The sequence below is a fragment of the Pelodiscus sinensis genome, chromosome 28, assembly GCF_052426305.1.
Source record: "Pelodiscus sinensis isolate ZL-2025 chromosome 28, ASM5242630v1, whole genome shotgun sequence".
NCBI classification, from domain to species: domain Eukaryota; kingdom Metazoa; phylum Chordata; order Testudines; family Trionychidae; genus Pelodiscus; species Pelodiscus sinensis.
The window spans coordinates 6,660,378-6,679,901 of record NC_143079.1 but is presented as its reverse complement, the minus strand read 5'-3'; the positions used below and the strand labels follow the sequence as shown (position 1 = coordinate 6,679,901).

The 19,524-nt window shown below is 45.7% G+C and overlaps 1 protein-coding gene across 3 annotated transcripts in view; it reads left to right on the top strand.

Moving 5' to 3' along the window:
- BIN3 (bridging integrator 3) overlaps positions 1-19,524 on the top strand; it is a 69,800-nt gene that overhangs the window by 10,506 nt on the left and 39,770 nt on the right. For 2 of the 3 annotated variants that reach the window (XM_075910848.2, XM_075910846.2), the window contains exon 2: positions 12,443-12,491. Coding sequence is in view for 1 of the 3 variants with exons in the window: in XM_075910846.2 (XP_075766961.1) it covers positions 12,443-12,491 (49 nt within the window). In the remaining 2 variants the exon portion in view is untranslated. Of the gene's footprint in view, positions 1-6,812; positions 6,845-12,442; positions 12,492-19,524 lie in introns of those variants that run through there. The other variant, XM_075910847.2, reaches the window with a different exon arrangement.

Here is a 19,524-nt window from a genome sequence, read left to right as displayed (position 1 = left end):
TTGTTACTGCTTTGTCTTGTCTTAGCACTTTACAAACCCTGTCAAAATAAATCTCCCTTCCATAAAGAAAGTCAACATTATTATCCCTGTTTTACAAATCGGAAAATTGAGATCCAGAGGCTTTATAACTGATCTGTGACAGAAGCAGGAATCACACCCGGATCTCCTGACTTCCACACCTGGGTTATGACTAGATGATGTTTTCCTTACAAGGCCTTAAGGCAAATTCAACTAGAACAGAATTAGGCTTGTTTGGGGAGGGATGTTTTATGTAGACAGATGAGATTACTTTTTTTTAATCCTGATCCTTCTGTAAACCACACTGGCATCATTAAGGTTTTGTGTCTTGCTTGGATGATGGTCTCCTAAATGGGCTGACTCAGATATTACCGATTTGAGACTATGTCGCTTGTGTGGTGCTGGCTATCAGGATCTGTGCCGCTGCTTAGCCATTTGGAGAGAGTATTTTGGGGGTAGAAGGTATTCAGTGGCTCTGTGACCGCAGCACTGCTAGGCTGTGAGCACTTTCTCGGCAGGTTTACGAGTGAGGAACGGAGGACAGCAAGTTAGTGTGGCTAGTGGCAACCTCTCCAAGTTCCATACCAGAATCTGGATTTCCTCTCCTGTGCTGGTATTTCAGGGCCATACTAAGGCATGGGCTGTGGGGCTAGAGGTATTGTCCCTCAGATGGCATAGTAAAGTGAGCATGTTCCTGGGCTTTCACAGGTGACATTTAAAGGTCCCAGGCCACTTTGTGGCAAAGCAGAAAATACAGTACTGCTCTGCTGACCTCCATTCCCCTTCTAAAAACAAGTGTGAGTGACTGGGGCTATGACTTAACCAGCGGTTTCTGTGTTTTCCTCTTCAGTTACAATGCAAGCATCTATTTATAATCTAAAGGGTACCTGTAGTTATGGAAGAAACTACTTAAAACCTAGTTCTGTTGTCTCACAAAGCAGGTTTTCAAGTGACATTTCACCTCCTCCAGTAGTTTTCCAGTTCCAGCATGCTAACTAGAACTAACAAAGCACCTAGCATCAGTTTAAAGTTAGGAGTTGATTTGCATAGTCCTGTGATGTTGAACTCACCAAATCCTTAGCAGGTTTTGATCTAACAAGGCTTCCAGGTTAATCCATTTTCCAAATGTTGTTGGATTTTTTGTGTGCGGTGTCCAGACGGATGCTTAGCTCATGTAGGGCAATAAAATGCCGTTTTCTAGATCAGTGTTTCTCAAACTTTTTTTGCTCATGGCCCCCTTCTGCCACTGTTAACCTCTGTGGCCCCCCTCATAGCCACTGTTAGTTGGAAAAAAAGGTACATAATTTACCTAATGTTCCGTTTTTTCCATGTGGCCCCCTAGAGGTAGGGCGTGGCCCCTGGGGAGCCATATGGCCCACGGTTAAGAACCACTGTTCTAGATCACTAAAGCCCATCGTCAATCCAGGGGACTGAATCTGATGATCTCTCAAGGTCCCTTCCTGTTCTAGTGTTCTATGATTCTATAATTCTATCTACCCCAGATGAAGTATATTGGGAACAGTTGGGAAATGACAGGTATGTTCAGGTACCAACATAAATGTTTATTATTTATTAACATTATTAATATTACAAGCACGCCCAGAGATCCTGACCAGTATCACAACCCCATCTTGCTAACAAACGCAAGCAAAGACACAGTCCAGGTTTATTTCTAGCTCCCTACGGTGTAGGAATGCTGCCATTCCAGTTAAGAAAGTTCTTTTTAGGCTAAGCCTCCATTTTCAGACTGCTAACTGGGCTGCTAACGTGCCTACCTTCCCCACAAAATACCTTGTAGGCTGAATTTTTTTAAACTCTGACTCAATGGAATTCTTGTGTGTCACCTGTTTGGAGTGAACTGAGTTCTCTGGGTGGAATTCAAGGCCTGGCAGCTCTGGAGAATGCAGTCCTCTGTATCTGCAAGAGATGCACTTGTTACTCGGCACGAGAAGGCCCATTTCTAGGGGTGGAAGGGAAGCCCGGTCACTAAGGGCTTTTCTGCCAAATGCCACTTTTCATGATGGAATGGGAACTGAATGTCTTTGTAATGATAGCAGTCTAGGCACCTGTTTGATCAGTGAGCTCTGGAGAGACTCAAACAAGTGTATTTCCTAAAGCCCTAATCACGGTCTCGCTGACATCTATAGCAAAACCTATAATGTCTATAGTGAAACTAACATTTGGCTGATAAAATTTGATCAAGAAAAGCTCTTGGATACCAAAGTGGTGCGCAAGTTCTAAACAGCTACGTAAATAATTACTTCCTACATATACCTAGATGCTTTATTTTATAGCATGGATTATCATAATCCAAGAGACTACATGCCCAACAGAAATACTCGTGTTTGAACACCCATCATGCTCTGTAATTGTTACCTGTGTAAAAAAATAGCCCCGATCCTGCAAACTAGGCTGTGCAATTTGAATCCATGAGCTATTGGAGTCCATGGGGTTCCACACACTCTCGGGGGTTCCCTCTGTGAGCTAGCTAGCAGCTCAATGCCCTATTTTTTCTTACCTGTGTGTACAGAAAAAAAATACGGGAGCACCTTTTTTTTTTAAACTCACGTGGCGATCACATGATTTGGTGGTGGTAGCGTTCCACATGGGCGACTAAAGAACAATCTTATAACACAGTTGAGCCACAACCATCTTTCACAACCACGCTTAAAACAGTTATTTTTGTAGCATAGTCAGGGCCTAAAACAGCCTTGCAAAATTCTGTTCGCCCACGCTCCTGGCGTGAGTAATTCTCTTTTGATGGGTGAGTAAAATATCATTAGTTTTTTCATTATCATCTTGGAATGGGTGGGAGAGTAACTTCTGACTTTGTTATTGCATTTGTTTAATACGGACACTGGGTTTGGCTCTGCAGAAGGCACAAGGGATAAAGGCAGTCTCTGCCCCCAAAGAGCTTACAGTCTATAGGCTCAGTACGGCACCATTGAACTCAATGGAAGCAGGTTTGGAATAAAAAGGGCTAAACACTTAAGGAGAATAGTTTGAGGCTGGCCTAAATCAGCATAAACTGTGTGGTAACATTATGAGCTTTTTCTTCCTTATAGGAGTTCACCCTGAGACCAGTTTTGTTTTTGTGTACACTGTACCTTTGTCGGAGTGCAGGGAAGCTCAGGGTTAAGTCTATATGTTTTTCAGATGATTTCAGAGGTGTCCAATGCCATTAGCCATATTCTGTGCTGCTGCATGCCCCAGGCAATCCCATTGACCTCCCATTGGAGCTGCATGAGCAGAAGTCAATGCAGAATTTGGCGCAGTGTCCCTCTTAACATAAGCTGTTTGTGATCCATTTGAATAATTTTTTCCTTTCGCATTAGTGTTCCGTTTGGAGTGGTTGCTATGAGTTTTTATAAAGAAGGGGGAGTGGGGTGGGACGGTGCATGCAGTTTCCATGGACACGGTGGAGTACAGCAAGGCATCCAGAGTGATGTGATATATTAATTCCAACTGTGTCATGTGTTCATGCATCTCTCACCTGTGAGGGCTGGGGCTGGACTCTCCTCCCTTCTTGGACACTTGCAGGTGCATTGCACAAGATCAGAGAGTATTTTAAGTGCAGGGACTGTCTCAGATTCCTGGTTCACCTGTTGGAGGCTTGAAGGTTCGGTGGTTGTATAAGTTTTTCACAAAGGCACTGTACCGTACCTAGCACGCTGCCGGCATGCAGTGAGTTCTTTCTCTTAAACGCTGGTCCCGTAAGGCGTGGCCCACTTCTCGCAAGGATACATCTACATTAGCAAAATTAGAACCCACATTTTATCAGCTGCCTAAGGTCGCTGGGGGGTAGCCAGGACTCTATTATGGCAAGAAAAGCTGCACAAAACAGCATTCAACCATACTGGGCAAGAAGCACCTACCCCCTGTCTACACTCATGCTTCCACTGTTGCTACAGTCATTGCAGCTGCCCGACCAGCATGTTGCTGATGTAGACGACGTTCGAGATGGCGCGTGTAGGGAACTGAGTGTTTTCAGACCTTTGCTGAGAGAGTTCCTGTTACCTATGTAAGGTGAACCTACTGCAGCATTTGGTTCTTTGAGGAAAAATCAAAACGCAGATGCTTTTCCTGAGCAATGTTGATGAGTTGGAAACCCAATTTTTGGTTGAAAATCAGTTTCAACAGAAATGTTTCAGTTTTACCCCTTATAGGTATTAGAAAGCAGGGGTCTGATTGTTAACCCCGAGGTCCTGACTACGTACGCTGGGGGTAAATACATTCTGCCCCCTCCAACGCTCCCTCCACGACAGCATTTCCTTACTTCCTGCCCATTGTTTGTGGTTGCTGTACACTACAGAATAGCAGCTGTTTATCTCCTCAGAGGCAGATGCATTTCAGTGGTTGGTGAAAATATTCCTGTTTCCCATACCAATCTTAGAAATCTTAGGGGGCCTGATTGGTGTTTCGCAGCCCTGACGTGGAAGATGTTGAGCTCTAGATTAGAAATTATAGGGGCTGATCCAGAAGGACGATCCCTCTGTGTCTTACTTTCAGAAGGTTGAGGAGGGGAGGACAGAAAACGCTCTGCACATCTCCTTGGGCTGTATTCCCCCATTGCCTGGTGTGTTTATCTGCAACTCTCCTGTGCATGCAGAGAATTGGGACATGTCGACGTGTCTGCAACCTGTCAGGTGACGATACGGTGTGCCTACAGGAGAACGCTCTCCCGTCGGCATAACAACACCACTTCTTGTGGGCTGCAGACGCTGTCTGCGGGAGAAGCTCTCTCCCGGACACACTGGTGCTTGTATCAATGTAACTTATGCCCCTCAGGGGACAGGTGTGTGATTTATTCACACTCCTGAGCAAAGTTCTGCTGACGCAAGCTGTAAAATAGACAGCCTTGGACCCTTTGGTTCTGAGTTTGTATGCAGAGAAGCCAAGTACATATACTAAGTTGCTGGGGAAATTTCAGAGAAAATTAGCCCCAGCATCGTCTCCCTCCCTTCCCCTTCTAGGGCTTCTTCAACTTCCCTGATGGGCTGCTTTCAGGTTTCTCTCCACTCACCTACGCTCGTCTCTTACTTTAAGTGCCCACCCTTCAGTATTTCACCCTCCTACACTGAGGAAGACTAGTGGGACCTCCCTTGCTCCCAAAGGGGCCCGAGAGGCTGCAGTGGAATGACTCACAGGATCCCCTTGGGATCTTCGCAGCATTCCCCCGGACGGCCAGGGAGCGAGGCCAGGAATCCTCACGGCACGACTGGGACTGTGGCTCCCAGAGCGGGAAAGCTCTGCCTGACTCAGCCTGCTCACGCTGTTTATGAACATGATTTCAAGGGATTTCACACCCCAAACACAACCCCAGCTTTCTCGCGCGCCACAGAAATCAGAGAACTGAAACACAAACACCCGAGTCCAGGTTCCTCCTCTAGGCTGAGTGGCAACGTTCTCAGGTTTCTTGGGTAGCATGTACAGCAGTGGCACTTGTGGAGGAGGCTCTGTAACACATAGTAAAAGATGTGGAACCGGGTGTCAATCTGATCTATTTCTGATCTGCTCATTGCTGTGGTATCCAGGCAGACTAATAATACCTGGAGTTCTTCATCGTACAAAGCACTCTTGACAGCTGCTAATTTGAGCATCCCCTCTATCGGGAAATAATATTATCCCCATTTCACAGATGGATAAAGTGAGGCACAGAGGGGCAGAGTGACTGGCCCAAGGCACCACAGCATTAGCGTGTCAGTACAGGACCCAGGAGGAGCTATGCTCCCTGACTTGTGCTCAGTTTGGGAGTAGGGATGTAAGCAACTACTCGACTAGTCCCTCGATTAGTCGCTTCCTCCCTCCCTTGCTACCTCTATCAGCTGATCCCCGGCTCATGCCCAGTCCCAGGACACTGTGCCTCTGCTTTTTAAATGTATTAAGAGCCCACCGACTCTTAATACATTTAAAAAGCATAAGCACAGTGAAGAGGACCCGACGCGAGCCAGGACAGCTAATTCCTGGCTCGCCCCGGGCCCCCTGCACTGCGCACCAGCCTTTTAAATGTATTAAGTGTGCCAGCTCTTAATAAATTTAAAAGGCAGAATTGCAGCGGGGTGGGAGCTAACCCTGCTGCGGCTCCCCCGATTATCAACTAATCGTCCAGTCAATGTAAATTCCGTCGATTAGTTGATTCAACTAAATTTAACATCCCTATTTGTGGGTATGTTTCTCTCTTTCTCTCTCCTACCAGCAGCTTCTTACAACTGCATTTCAAAGCTGTGCATGTGTCAAGTTTTTGTTTTTTTTAAATTTCAGCTAAGATCAGTGGTTCTGATCTTCTTACTACTTCATTGCTTTATTCTTCCTGTTCTTCTGTCTTGTGTTGCTTTTTCACTGAGCCATATTAAACCAGGAAAATTGTCTCAACATGTAGAATAGCTTTTTTAAAAAAAATAGACATTATATGAACAGAATTTTTTTAAGGATTTACTGAGACAGACATAATTGGCCAACTGGCATCATGATACTAATAGAGATATTTGCTGTTTCAAAGTATATTTGTAGCTTTGTTGAACATCCTGTTGACGTTCTTTTGCTAAGAAAGAAAATAGTCGTCTTTTCTTCCTGCGTACGCAGAACTTTTTGGATGTGAAAATCCTTTCCCTCTCGAGTGAGATGGAGTAGAAATATCCTGTCACTCACATACCTCACTGCCCTTCGTTGCGTAAATGTAATGAGTAGTTTGAAGAAAAGCGAGTCGTTCGAAACAGGTTGGGCTGATCCCATGATCCATTAATTGACCTGAGCTGCTTGTTTTATTCTAATGCGGCTTGAGAAGAAATGCAAGCGCTAAAGCAGACCGTGTCAGCTCAGGTTAAAGGTAGGAGGAAGAAGTGATAGAGTTTAAGCTCAGCCAGGCTTCTCAGGTGCTGTAGAAGTCTCAAAATACTCTGTTAGTCTGAACCCGGATTCTTCCATTCCTTTCTATTTCTGCAGTTAGTTTTTACAAAACCATCAGTTGCTGCATCCTCAGTTGCTGCTTTTGGTTCATTGAGAGCACTGCCATCCAGGGACTTCTAGGGTGACTTTTGATTTAATCTTCTCAGTTTCCAGTGTCCCTGTTTTACGAGAGTTTACTTATTTTTCCTCTCCGTTCTTTAATGGAGACTGTTAGTTGGTTTTTCCCCATGCCAAACATACTTTTCAGAGTGGCTGCCTCGTCTCAAGAAGCCCCATACTTCACAAGATTGCTATATTATTTAGCTTATATCTTGGGATCAGTAGAGTCTCAAACACATGTTTAGAGGCCCACATCACTACATCTATCTGCTTGTTGCGTTTTCCAGCCGACCGTTCTGTCTGTTGCAGATCAATTTGATGAAGGCTTCTCTTTTTTGAAGGGTCCTTCCTGGCTGATGGTGTTTCAGAGCCTTTGTAATTGGTCTGGATTTCAATTCTGTGTTAATTTCCGAGATTAACCATTAACGAGATAAATTATCCCTAATCATGTACAGTGTTAATTGTTCCTTGGTTCGGCCTGCAAACCTTCTGGGGCAGGGACCACGTCACCTGTAACGCACTGTGCAAATCACAGTGCAACATGGATGTTAAATAATGCATTAAAATGGGGTGCCGAGGGTGGAATTGCCTCCGCTGCCTCTTATCAGGGCAACACCACTCAACATAATATCTCTAAAAATAACGAGATGTCCTGTGGCACCTTAGATACTAACCAAAATGTATAGGCTCATGTGCCTTCGTGGGCAGTTCATCTAAGGAAGTGGGTTTTGCCCAGGAAAGCTCATGATTCTGTCTATTTTGGTTAGTCTCTCAGTGTGCATCTACACTGCAGCGCTAGCTCGAAATAAGCTACACAATTTGTGCTACGCAAATTGCATACTGTATTTTGAGCTTATTTCGAAATGGAGCGCTATGCCAACAAGTCCCTTAATCCTCGTGGAACGAGCGTTACTGGGACGAAATAGCGTGCCCTTTATTTTGATTACATTCCGAAATAACAGGCGCATTGTCAAGACGCAGAAAATACTATTTGGGATACCGGAAATATCCCAAAATAGCACTGCAGTGAAGATGTACCCTAAGGTGCCAGAGGACCACTAGTTTTTTAAAGTTACAGACTAACATATTGTGCCCATCTATAAAAAGGGGAATAAGAACAACCCAGGAAACTACAGACCGGTCAGTTTAACGTCTGTCCCAGGGAAGATAATGGAGCAGGTAATTAAGGAAATCATATGCAAACACTTGGAAGGTAATAAAGTGATAGGGAATAGCCAACATGGATTTGTGAAGAACAAGTCATGCCAAACTAATCTGATAGCTTTCTTTGATAGGATAACGAGCCTTGTGGATAAGGGAGAAGCGGTGGATGTCATATACTTAGACTTTAGTAAGGCATTTGATACGGTCTCGCATGATAGTCTTATTGATAAACTAGGCAAATATAACTTAGATAGGGCCACAATAAGGTGGGTACATAATTGGCTGGATAACCGTAGTCAGAGAGTTGTTGTTAACGGTGCTAAATCCTGCTGGAAAGGGATAACAAGTGGAGTTCCGCAAGGGTCTGTTTTGGGACCCATACTGTTCAATATCTTCATCAATGATGTAGATATTGGGATAGAGAGTACGCTTATTAAGTTTGCAGATGATACCAAACTGGGTGGGGTTGCAACTTCTTTGGAGGATAGGGACATAATTCAAAATGATCTTAGCAAATTAGAGAAATGGTCAGAGGTAAACAGGATGAAGTTTAATAAAGAGAAATGCAAAGTGCACCACCTAGGAAGGAACAATCAGTTCCATACATACAAGATGGGAAGCGACTGTCTAGGAAGGAGCATGGCGGAAAGGGATCTAGGGGTCATAGTGGACCACAAGTTGAATATGAGTCAACAGTGTGATGCTGCTGCAAAAAATCAAATATGATTCTAGGTTGTATCAACAGGTGTGTTGTAAGCAAAACTCGTGAAGTCATTCTGCCGCTCTACTCTGCACTAGTTAGGCCTCAGCTGGAGTACTGTGTCCAGTTCTGGGCGCCACATTTCAAGAAAGATGTGGAGAAATTGGAAAGGGTACAGAGAAGAGCGACAAGAATGATTAAAGGTCTAGAGAACATGACCTATGAAGCCAGGCTTCATGAACTGGGCTTGTTTAGTTTGGAAAAAAGAAGATTAAGGGGGGACATGATAGCGGTTTTCAAATATCTAAAAGGGTGTCACAAGGAGGAAGGAGAAAATTTGTTCCTCTTGGTTTCTGAGGACAGGACAAGGAGTAATGGGCTTAAAGTGCAGCAGGGGAGGTTTAGATTGGACATTAGGAAAAAATTCCTACCTGTCAGGGTGGTCAAATATTGGAATAAATTGCCAAGGGAGGTGGTGGAATCTCCCTCTCTGGAGATATTTAAGAACAGGTTAGATAGACATCTGTCAGGGATGGTGTAGACAGAGCTTGGTCCTGCCTTGAGGGCGGGGGGCTGGACTCGATGACCTCTCGAGGTCCCTTACAGTCCTATGATTCTATGAACATAGCCTCTGAGGGTACGTCTAGACTACCGGGTTTTGTCGACAGAAGTTTTGTCGACAGCATCTGTCGACAAAACTTCTGTCGACAAAGAGCGTCCAGACACATTGAGTTCTGTCGACAAAGCAAGCTGCTTTGTCGACAGAACCCTGTAGTCTAGACGCAACCCTACAGGCAATAACACCTTCTGTTGACAGAACTCTGTCGACAGAAGGCGTTATGCCTCATAAAATGAGGTTTACCAGCGTCGACAAAAGTGCTGAGTTCTGTCGACGTTATGTCGACAGAACTCAGCGGTAGTGTAGACGCTGGTATAGTTTTGTCGACAAAAGTCCACTTTTGTCGACAAAACTCAGTAGTCTAGACACACCCTGAGATTTCATAATATCTCTATGTAATGTCCCATCTCTGCTTTAGGCGGAGGACTGGGGGAATAAGGATTCCGGAGTTCTGTTCCTCTGCCATTGACTCACTTTGTGACCTTTGGTAAATCACTTCATTTTTCTGTGCATCCGTTTTCTCCATCTGCAAAATGGAGATAAAGATGCAGTATTTGTAAAGCACTCAGAGATCCTATTTTAATGCCATGTAGAAGGGCAAAGTATCATTATTTAAAGGTCCATGTTTGTGAGCTGATTATTTCAGTATGGTGTCAGTGTCAGTGATACATGGCACCTCTAGGTACTCTAGTAGCTGCATGTTGTATATTTCACAGGCGATCAAGTGATTAAGCTTTGACTGATACATGCTTTCTTCACTTACTGCCAGCATTCTCCATCTTCCAGTGTTATGTTTCTATAGGAACTCCCAGCAACGCCTGCTGCAAGATGCTATCAGCTAGTCTCAGGCTGGGCACAGCAGGCCCAAATTCAGCAGTGGTGTTGCATCTGTTTACACTGGGAGCTGTATTTGGTCCTAGTTTCCTCCTTCTCCATCCCATTGCTCCCCTTCAGGTCCCCGTTTTCTTCCTAACCCTCTACCCGAGGGCAGCCACTGATGCAGATTTGTAGTGATCCCATCCGAGCGTCTTTTACATTGTCACAAATGAATAACTCTAATGATAGATCACACCTGACTATACTGACCCTGATAATATGACCAGAGCCTGAAGGGTCATAACGGAGTCACCCCATTTGTACTGACTTTTTACCCATGTAGAAAAAAAAATCTTTAATGTTCCCTTCCTTCCTGTAAAGCACCACAGCCGGTTATTGACGGTTTAATTATATGCTAGATGTTTGTTTGTTTGTTTATAGAAGAAGTGTGATTCATGGTTGCTGTGACTGCCAATGGAACAGGAAGGGGTTAACAGCCTAAAATTACATCAGCCAGGCTGGAGAACAATAAACAGGAAGTACTCCAGAAATTAAAATTAAACATTTGTGACTAATGTTGACTTTTACTCTATGGTCAGTCCAGAAGGCATGGCTGGCAGTCTAGGTTTATTACTGGTTGCTAATTATACAGTTGGTTTGACTCTGATTGGCTGAAATGAAGCAAAGAAGGAATTGGGTCATTGGATGATCTTGTGTTTGCTATCATTCTCTCAGATTATACATTGCTCCATATTAAGTGTTGTCTTATATGGTGTGATATTTGTGGAGTGAAGTCTCTACCAGGGTTTTTAATCCTAAAAGCTAGTTGTTTGTATAGAAGAGATTTTACGAAACCGACAGGGTAATAAAAATGTTTTCAGGGTTAAAATTAATCATTGGAAACCATGTGGTTGTTTCAATTAAAGCTTTCCTCAACAACCTTTGCAACCATCCATGGGAATCTGTAAGTGAAACTGATTGGAGACGACTGTGAAACTGACTAGCCATTTTCACTCTGCAGTACTGACAGAAATAAACAGGCTAAGAGGAACTAAATTCTATTTTTTTTAATCAGTTTTAGGGATAATGTGAAACTGTGTGTAAAGTATTGGCACAGGACCACTAGAGGACTTTTGCACCACCTGTTTTGCCTCTGGTACAGAACATAGTTTGAGACAGCATATCATACTAGATGAGCCATGATCTAGTTCGGACAATCTTGGAGAAGGCTATTCCTTTATTTAAAAATATGGAACTCAATTCTCCTCTGAATTACAAAGGCTCTAAACTGGCTTTATGGACCATGAATTTTAACCAAAGTAAATAAGCCTCATACATTGAAGGTAATGGTGAATTATTGTTTTTATTACTATGGTTATTAAGTGAAGAAACTCAATTATTTTCATTGCTTTGTTGTAGTCTTAGCCATGATCTGACCAAGTCAAAAATGGATACATAGCGAGGAGCACTCTTCACCTTCCAACTAGCTGATGTAAGGGGAGAAAATAGCTCACCCAGATTGTACTCACAACCATATTAAGGTTTTTAAGAATGAAGGCGGTTTAGCTGGCAGGTGAACCATCCCTGCAGCTGTTGTAAGAAAAATCCTTTGAAGCAGCTCAAAACTCCAGACACTTGGGTGGTAGATTTTGGGAATTCTCTCCCCACCCCTCGGTCTTTTTAATGTTCTTTTTGTCGATATTTGCAGTAGTTGATACCTTCCTCCCCACCTCCACCTCCCCTTTCAGATTTGGCACGATCTTCAGACCTTTGTTCAGCCAGGGCGTGCCTTGAACCTCTGGAGCCCTTAGCTGTGTTACTAGGATGCTGAGCGGAGGAGGAGAAGGGGGATTTCACTGCTGCAGACCCAGCTGGCAGTGCTGTTTTGGGGGGAGCACAGATACCAGTGTTGAAGCCGACTTAAAAGGCAGAGGGACTTTATCTTGACTGTCGTACCGGGATCTGGGGTGGTGTTCCACTGAAACTGCCAATCTTCTTCCATCCAAAAATCCTCCTCCGAGACAGAGCTTGGGGAACGTGTTTCTTGACATTGTTGCATGTGAGGCCAGCTATTCTTGTTCGCTGACATGTTCCTTATCTCTCCCTCCTCCCTTTTCCAGGATTCCGTTCAAGATTGGGCAGCCCAAGAAACAGATTGTACCCAAGACAGTGAGTAAACCAATTCCCTCTTTTTAGATCCAGTCTGTGATCATGTGGCTGATGAGTCAAGCCAGCACTTTGACTCGTCCCATTTTTGTGTGTGTGTATGTATGTGTGGGAGGGGAGTGTGAGTGAGCAGAACCTGTTGCTGTCTTTGACCATCATATCCTGGTGCGGTGGGTGAGGGGGAGTCCCAGCTACATGCAGTATTTTGGTCTCAGGATTTGTTTTTTAAGGGAGGGGGCTCTTTGATTCTGGCACAGTTTTCCTGGGAGATGGCTGAACATGCTTCCTTCCTTCCTTCTTTCAGCAATGGCTTGTTTGTTCATCCTTTCTGAGCAGATGGAGGAGGAGGAGTGGTTCAGATCGCTGAATATAACTGTTTCCAAAGGAAAGCTTATCAGAGGAGGCTGAGATGCCTAGTGCTCCGGCATGAATTAATTTGTGCTGCACAGCATTTGCTTGAAAAGAAAATTCAAAAAGCAGTTTGCAGTCTGATGCATTTGAGAGTCCTTTCCCTCGTCCTGTTGCTTGCAGCTGGCTGTGGTATTTTCCCTGCTTAAGCAGATGGTCCTTGCCCTGCGAAAGATGTAGTGCTCGCAGTTGCAATCCCTGTATTAACCTGCCTACCTGCTTTAAAAGACGGGTCTTGATCGCTAGTGTGACAGAGACCTCGGCTTTAGAATGATAACTGCATTGGTGAAGTAATCCCCAGTGCAGACGAACATTCCTGACCCTTCCTCTCTAGGACACCCACCTCTTCTAATTCCTTCGTATGTGGGGGTTACTTGTAGCACGGTGTCCGAGATGGTCTTTGGGGTGTGAAGTTTCCCGTTGAGATGAAGGGTTCGCTCTGCCGCTTCCCAATATTGATGAATTGTAATCGTTTATTTAAAGCTGGTATCGTTGTGTGGTGCTGCAGGATGGCTGTGTTCTGCTCCTGCTGCAGACGGACAGTGCACAATCTGAGCAGGAAACCCGTTTAAAGAAGGGCAATATTGAAATCCTAATCTGGGCCTTTGACTGACTCCTTTTCACTGCTCCGTGGTCTTCCCAAGTTCTAATGCTCCCAACGTCACATGCTCAATGCTGCTCTCTGCAAAGAAATACAGCCCCCAGCCTCAGGAAAATCCTCTAGATCCCTGTTTATTTCAAGAGACAGTTCAAAATTACTCTCTTTTTTTTTTTTAAGTCCCTCTATTGGATCCCAGAGATCTTGACCCTCTCGCTTCCTTGCTTGCGCCATCCGACTGTCTAGCCCTGGTTTTCTCCTCTGCTAGAGCATTCGTCTCTGTGGCTTCTGGTGACTTGAACAGTGTGTGTGTGCACATTTCTGCCCCATCTGATTGTGTCTCCCATACGAGTGCATATTCTTTGCACCTTTTAATTTCCCTTTCCCTCTGCCGCAATGTGGTGTTTAACTATATAAAGTGTTTCAAGATACAGTTTGTCTACACACAACTATATTGCTATGTATACGGACGTACACCAAGGTCTCCATTTTCACCTCTGAAGCTAACCCACCTGATGGTGTAGCAGGAGCTCAGGAGGACTGAGAGTTCATATTTGAACTAGAGATATAAAATCCTGTTTAATTGTTTAACCACTTAACGATTGGGGGAGGGGGACAGGTGGGAGAGACTGCTCGATTCTGGCTGGACTGGAGCAGCCCCCCTGCACTTCATGCAGGGCACCTGGGCCCTCCGGATGAGCAGCCCCTGTCTGTGGCAGGCCCCATGGGGCTGGAGCAGCCCCCCGCCCAGAGCAGGTGGGGAGCTGCTCCAGCCCCCACTGGTTAACCGGACCCGGTAAGCATCACTTGTGAAGGGTGATACTTACCAGTAAACCTTTCACACCCCTAATTTGAACCTTCAGGATCTCTCTTTGCTCTGTTTGCAGTGGATTCCACCCTATCCGTCTTCCCTCCTGCTATGATGCTGGCACTATGGGGATATCGGTGATTTCCCTGGGTTTTACCTTTCAATGTGGAGATTCAGTATATCACAGGCAAATCCAAGAGAGCGCTAGCTAGTTCCTTCCTGAGCGTTTGCAGCCATTTTCCTCTTGCCTATAAGGATTTCTCCTGCACATCCATAAATAAGACAGAAGCAGGCAGTTAGGGGCTGTCATTTCTGAAACAAAACCTTTTTGTCAAATTCAGAGTATCCAAGGGGCAAAGATTCAGCCTGAATTGTTACTGGTTCCAAGTTGTTTCACCTTCCCCCGTCACCCCCTGACCCTCCGCTTCCCAAATTCAGCGGAAGGGCAGAGTTGAGTGTTGAGGACATGTTAACCCACAGAGAGAGCTGGACATTTTTACCTGGCCTGCACTATGCCCTATTAGTAGTTGTAACAATTTTCATGGGACAGATGTGTGCCAGTCAGGAAACATGGAGCCATGGGGGAGGGATAGCTCAGTGGTATGAGCATTGGCCTGCTAAACTCAGGGTTGTGAGTTCAATCCTTGAGGGGGCCATTTAGGGATCTGGGGCAAATCTGTCAGGGATGGTGCTTGGTCCTGCTGTGAAGGCAGGAGACTGGACTTGATGACCTCTCAAGGTCCCTTCCAGTTCTGAGAGAGGTATATCTCCATATATTTATTTAACTGCACCAGGTAAGTATGGAGTGTCATCCTTTGAAAGAGAACAAATGACAGGAAACTACTGATCCCCCCCCTTGAGAATCTGACCTTCAGATTAGAGAATCAGACCCCTCTTAGTTTTAGGGTGTGGGCTAAGCTAGTTAGCTGCGACCTCCGAGTTTACCTCCTCCATGCAGGCTGAGATGTTCCATCTGTGCGGGCTTTTGTGAACAGCAGCACAATCTGCATCAGCTGTCCATTTTATTCCAGATGTTGGCCTCTGGAGGCTGCTGCAGGAAGTGGGAAGGTGTGGCATCTGCAGGGCTCCCTCCAGAGCTCTGCAGAAGGGAAGTGGTTATGGAGAAGCTCTCCCACTCACAAGATTGTACCACAAAATTAAAAAAAAAAAAAAAAAAAAAAAAAAAAGGCTGTTGTCAGACCCCAGCCGTTGGCTTGCCCCAGAGCATGCTCTTTCCAACCTCGGAGGGAGGGAGAATCACTGTGACATGGCAGGCTTAGCTCCCCAAAGCTTTTCTGATGAAAAGGCTCTGTACGAGTCGGACACTGGACAGAAAGTTGACTGGGCTGCAGTAGGAATTAGTCCTTTTGCCCACTCGATGCTAATCCTTTGACGAAGGGCAAAGTGTCAACCACAGTTTAGCTCTTCAGGTAGAAGGAAACCCCTGTAGGAAATATCAGCTGGTGAACTGAAGTGATCTCCCGGATCCTCCAGGCATGTCACTGCTTTGTTTCCACCTAAACCTGGGCAAATCCAAGTCCAGACGGAATAATCTCTCCCTCCTCTTCCCCTGAAAAGAGCAGCTGTCCCTGAGCTGGTACCGAGGCACGGAGATGGGGTGGGAGGATACAATATACAGAGAGGACCGGCAGTCAGGGAAACAATCAAGGACATAGTGACGCAGCCCAATTAAACTGATGCCCAGCGATAGGGCTTAACCCTGTTAAACATTCTGCACAGAGCTGTAATGCTATTGTTTCGATCTAGTGCACGGTTGAAGCCTCTTCCAGCCTTCTCTCTGCCCTCCCTCCCGCCCCCAGGGTAGCTCCACTCGAAGCACAAGCTGCAGTGCAGTCCCAGTGAACTGAAGTTCACCTGTGTCACCCTGGGGTTGTACCATGCTCTTCAGTGGGGACTGGGTGATCTGAGCCGGCAGGCGGCTGGAAAGAATTGCTGCTTGTGCCTCCACGCTGCACCCAGAGAGCTCTGAGCCGGGAACACAGCCTCCCACCACTGCCGGGCAAAGCCGGGGAAGACAGCTCATTTTCTCTCTCGGAAGAGAGGAACCCAGAGAGTAGCCTCCTCCAAAAACCTTGAGCGCGCTGCTCAGAAGTCCCCCTCCTCCCCAGTCTTACTCAATTTAGGGTGTATCCTTCCTCGCACCCCACATTGCTGGTTGGGTTGAGTGAGTGGGCTGGGTAGGACTAATGGGGTGTGTCCCAGAGCTCACAAAACTGGTTCCTCAACTTCAGGGTCTGCCAGACCTTGCTGCCTTGATTTTGCCAAACATATTGGTGTTCCCTGGGGCATTTGGATAATTGAGCTTCATTACAAGCATCCTGTCACAGCAAGGTTGCCAGAGTTAGTTTCCACTGTACTTGATTACCATTTTAGAGAAACAGCCTTGCCAAGGAATTGGGGGGGAGGGTGTGAAATTACCAGGCCTGGTGATTTAGGTGATTTTGCATCTATTACACCTTCTCTTCCACCCTTCTCATTAAAGCTGCCGAGGGGTGAATCTCATCCCTCTATTCTGAAGCTGTGCACCGTGCTCTTTTGGGAATGGCATATGCACAGCAGGGCTTCAGTGCACTGTTTATCCACCCAAAGCCTTACTTAGAAGGTGGGTAGGCGCAGCTTGCTGTTTGGGAAGCCCATGGAATCCTAGTTATGGGTGTACAGACTCGTATTCCTGCTTTGCTTTGTTTCATGGCTATTTTGACTCCAGGCGCTCGTTTGTCAGACACAACGAGGTCATTGTGTCTTGTGCTAATTGTTCTGCGTCAACCAATGTATGCACACAACTTGCATTGTCTAGGTGGGCTCTTCCTTGAGCTTAATGGGATGGCACATACCCAGCAGAAGTTTGTGGTTAAAATAAAATGTTTGGCTTAACTACACAGATTTTTCTCATCCCTCTTATTGCCAAGTTCCTTGAAGGGATGCGGAGTCCAATGGAGCCGTGCCAGGTGGAAATGAAGTAGCATCCCTCCTCCAGGAGAGTAAGAAGGCTCTTCACAGTACTTCCTGCCCATGCTCTTGTGGTGCTCTTGGGTCTTGCACCATTCCACCTCCGCCACATTGCTGATCATGACAGCCCCTTTGAGTTACAAAGATTCTGTCATGGCTGGAAAGCCCAAAGTTTGGCCTCCCTCGGATTTCTTACAAAGACAGTGTAACTCATTGGTTTGATTGAAAAGAGCCCTTTGGTTAGCAGGCCAAGGACTGCACTCGGGAACAATCTCACTATCACAAACCCATGTGCATGGAACAATAAGGATTTCAGGAAGGAAAATAGATTTTGGTTTCCAGCTTCCAGATGTGAGGGAGGCAGGTTGGAGGAGGGAAGTATTTTAACATGGAAACTCACCTAGATGGCTTCTTAAATGTACCTCTGTTGCTCGTCGTTTTTAACTTGGCAACTCTACCAGCAGCTTTTTGCTGTACACATCCGATGCCTCTGGCCATTCAGTTTCCAGATTGGTGAAATCTAAGTGAGACTGCTGTGTGGTAGCCCCACTGCACTTGTCCCTTTCATCGACCTGTTGCATGTGGTAGCCCCATTGCACTTGTCCCTTTCATCGACCTGTTTCATCTTTACATAAACCTGGATTGTGAACATTCTGGGGCAGGGACTCCTTTGTGTCGTCTGATGGTCCAGGAGTCTCGATTGCAGCTACTGGGAGCTGCCATACTAGAAATAATAATTATTAGGAGCTAGCAGAGGCACATGGGTGTTCAGAATGCAGTGACTGGCGGCCAACTGTTACTGTGGGGGTGAAATGAGAATAACGCTTGGGCAGCTGTCTCTGTGTAAATGTCATTGGGGATGTGAGGGGGGAGGGGGGTGATGTGCTGCCTTGTGGAGAAGAGGATTCAGTCCCCGATATGCAGCGTGCCCGCAAGACAACTAAGCTGGGCAGCTCAGGGAACCCACGAAGGAGAGGAGAGTTTGAGGAATATTGGCCACCTAGAAACAGAACTTCTGTAGAGTTGCAACCTCCCTCATATCAGATAGAGATGCCTTCATTTCCCCCCCCCCCCCCCCAGTAGAGGGGGCGTGAGCAATGGCGAGAAAATCCACAAATGTCAGGAATCATTCAGCATCTTTACCCCTTGCCGACAAGCCTGGGAAGAACCGGAAGGGAGAGCCTTCTGAATAGCCGGTCAGCAGTTGGGTGGACCTTCGTGCTTAGAACGGGGGAGTCGAGCCTGAGTCATGCTGGCCCCCTTAGGTTTGCAACCAGGCCAGTTCACATGGACATTATAAATAGAATGCAACAGTCTGGGGTTATTTTTACAGCCGGAACAGCCATAGAAATATAGGGTGAATTTACTATGTGCTGGTTACCTGACCTGAAGGCACCAGCTGTTGGGGATTTTTGCAGAGCTGTGAACGAAGCATTGGCCATGCAAGCTGCCCCCTCACGGATCTACCCTGGCTTGGTAGGACCAATTTTAGCAGTGAGAACGGGAGATCCGTCTCCATGGAGCTTTTCAGACTACAGAGACAGTCAGCATGGGTGCCGACAGTCGTGGTCTCTGTTGGTCGGCACAAGTGTCCACTTGGAATTTGACTCAAGTTCACCCACCAAACTCACTACCCCGCAACCAGCCATCAGCTTGCAGTGACTCTGTCGCGATTGACTTTGGGGGGGGATTTGAACCAGCACATCAAGAAGAAATTTAAGAAAGGGTGATTGCAAAAAAGAAGGGTGACATTTGCACCCCTAGGGCTCCACTTTAAAACCCTGACTTTATAGCAATCGGAATTGAAAACCAAGGGGAGGGGGGGGCGTTATTAAATGTTGATGTTTCTTTCTCTGTATTTCGCTGCTGTGAGTCTGTCACAAATGCCTGGAGCAGCACAGAGATGGGTTTTTTAAAAAAATACTCTGTGTTCATTCTTGTCTTCGCTGTTTGCAACATTTTGCTGCTTGTTTAACAGTGTGGCAGCTTAACAACAAAAATGAACCCCGTTTTGATCCCCTGACAACAAAAGTACACGTGTTTACTCTTGGCTGGTCAGTGGAAATCCATTTTCTTTATTTGGTTGATGAGGTGTGGAATTAATGTTTAAGTATGTGTTAAAACAGTCCATCTGGAATGAAAGCACCATGGAGAATTGGCAGCAGGTTGGAATAGGAAGTCATTGATGTCATATTTGGAGAATCAATCTGTACTTGGGTAATTTTTTTTTTTATATTGTATACTCTTTGGGG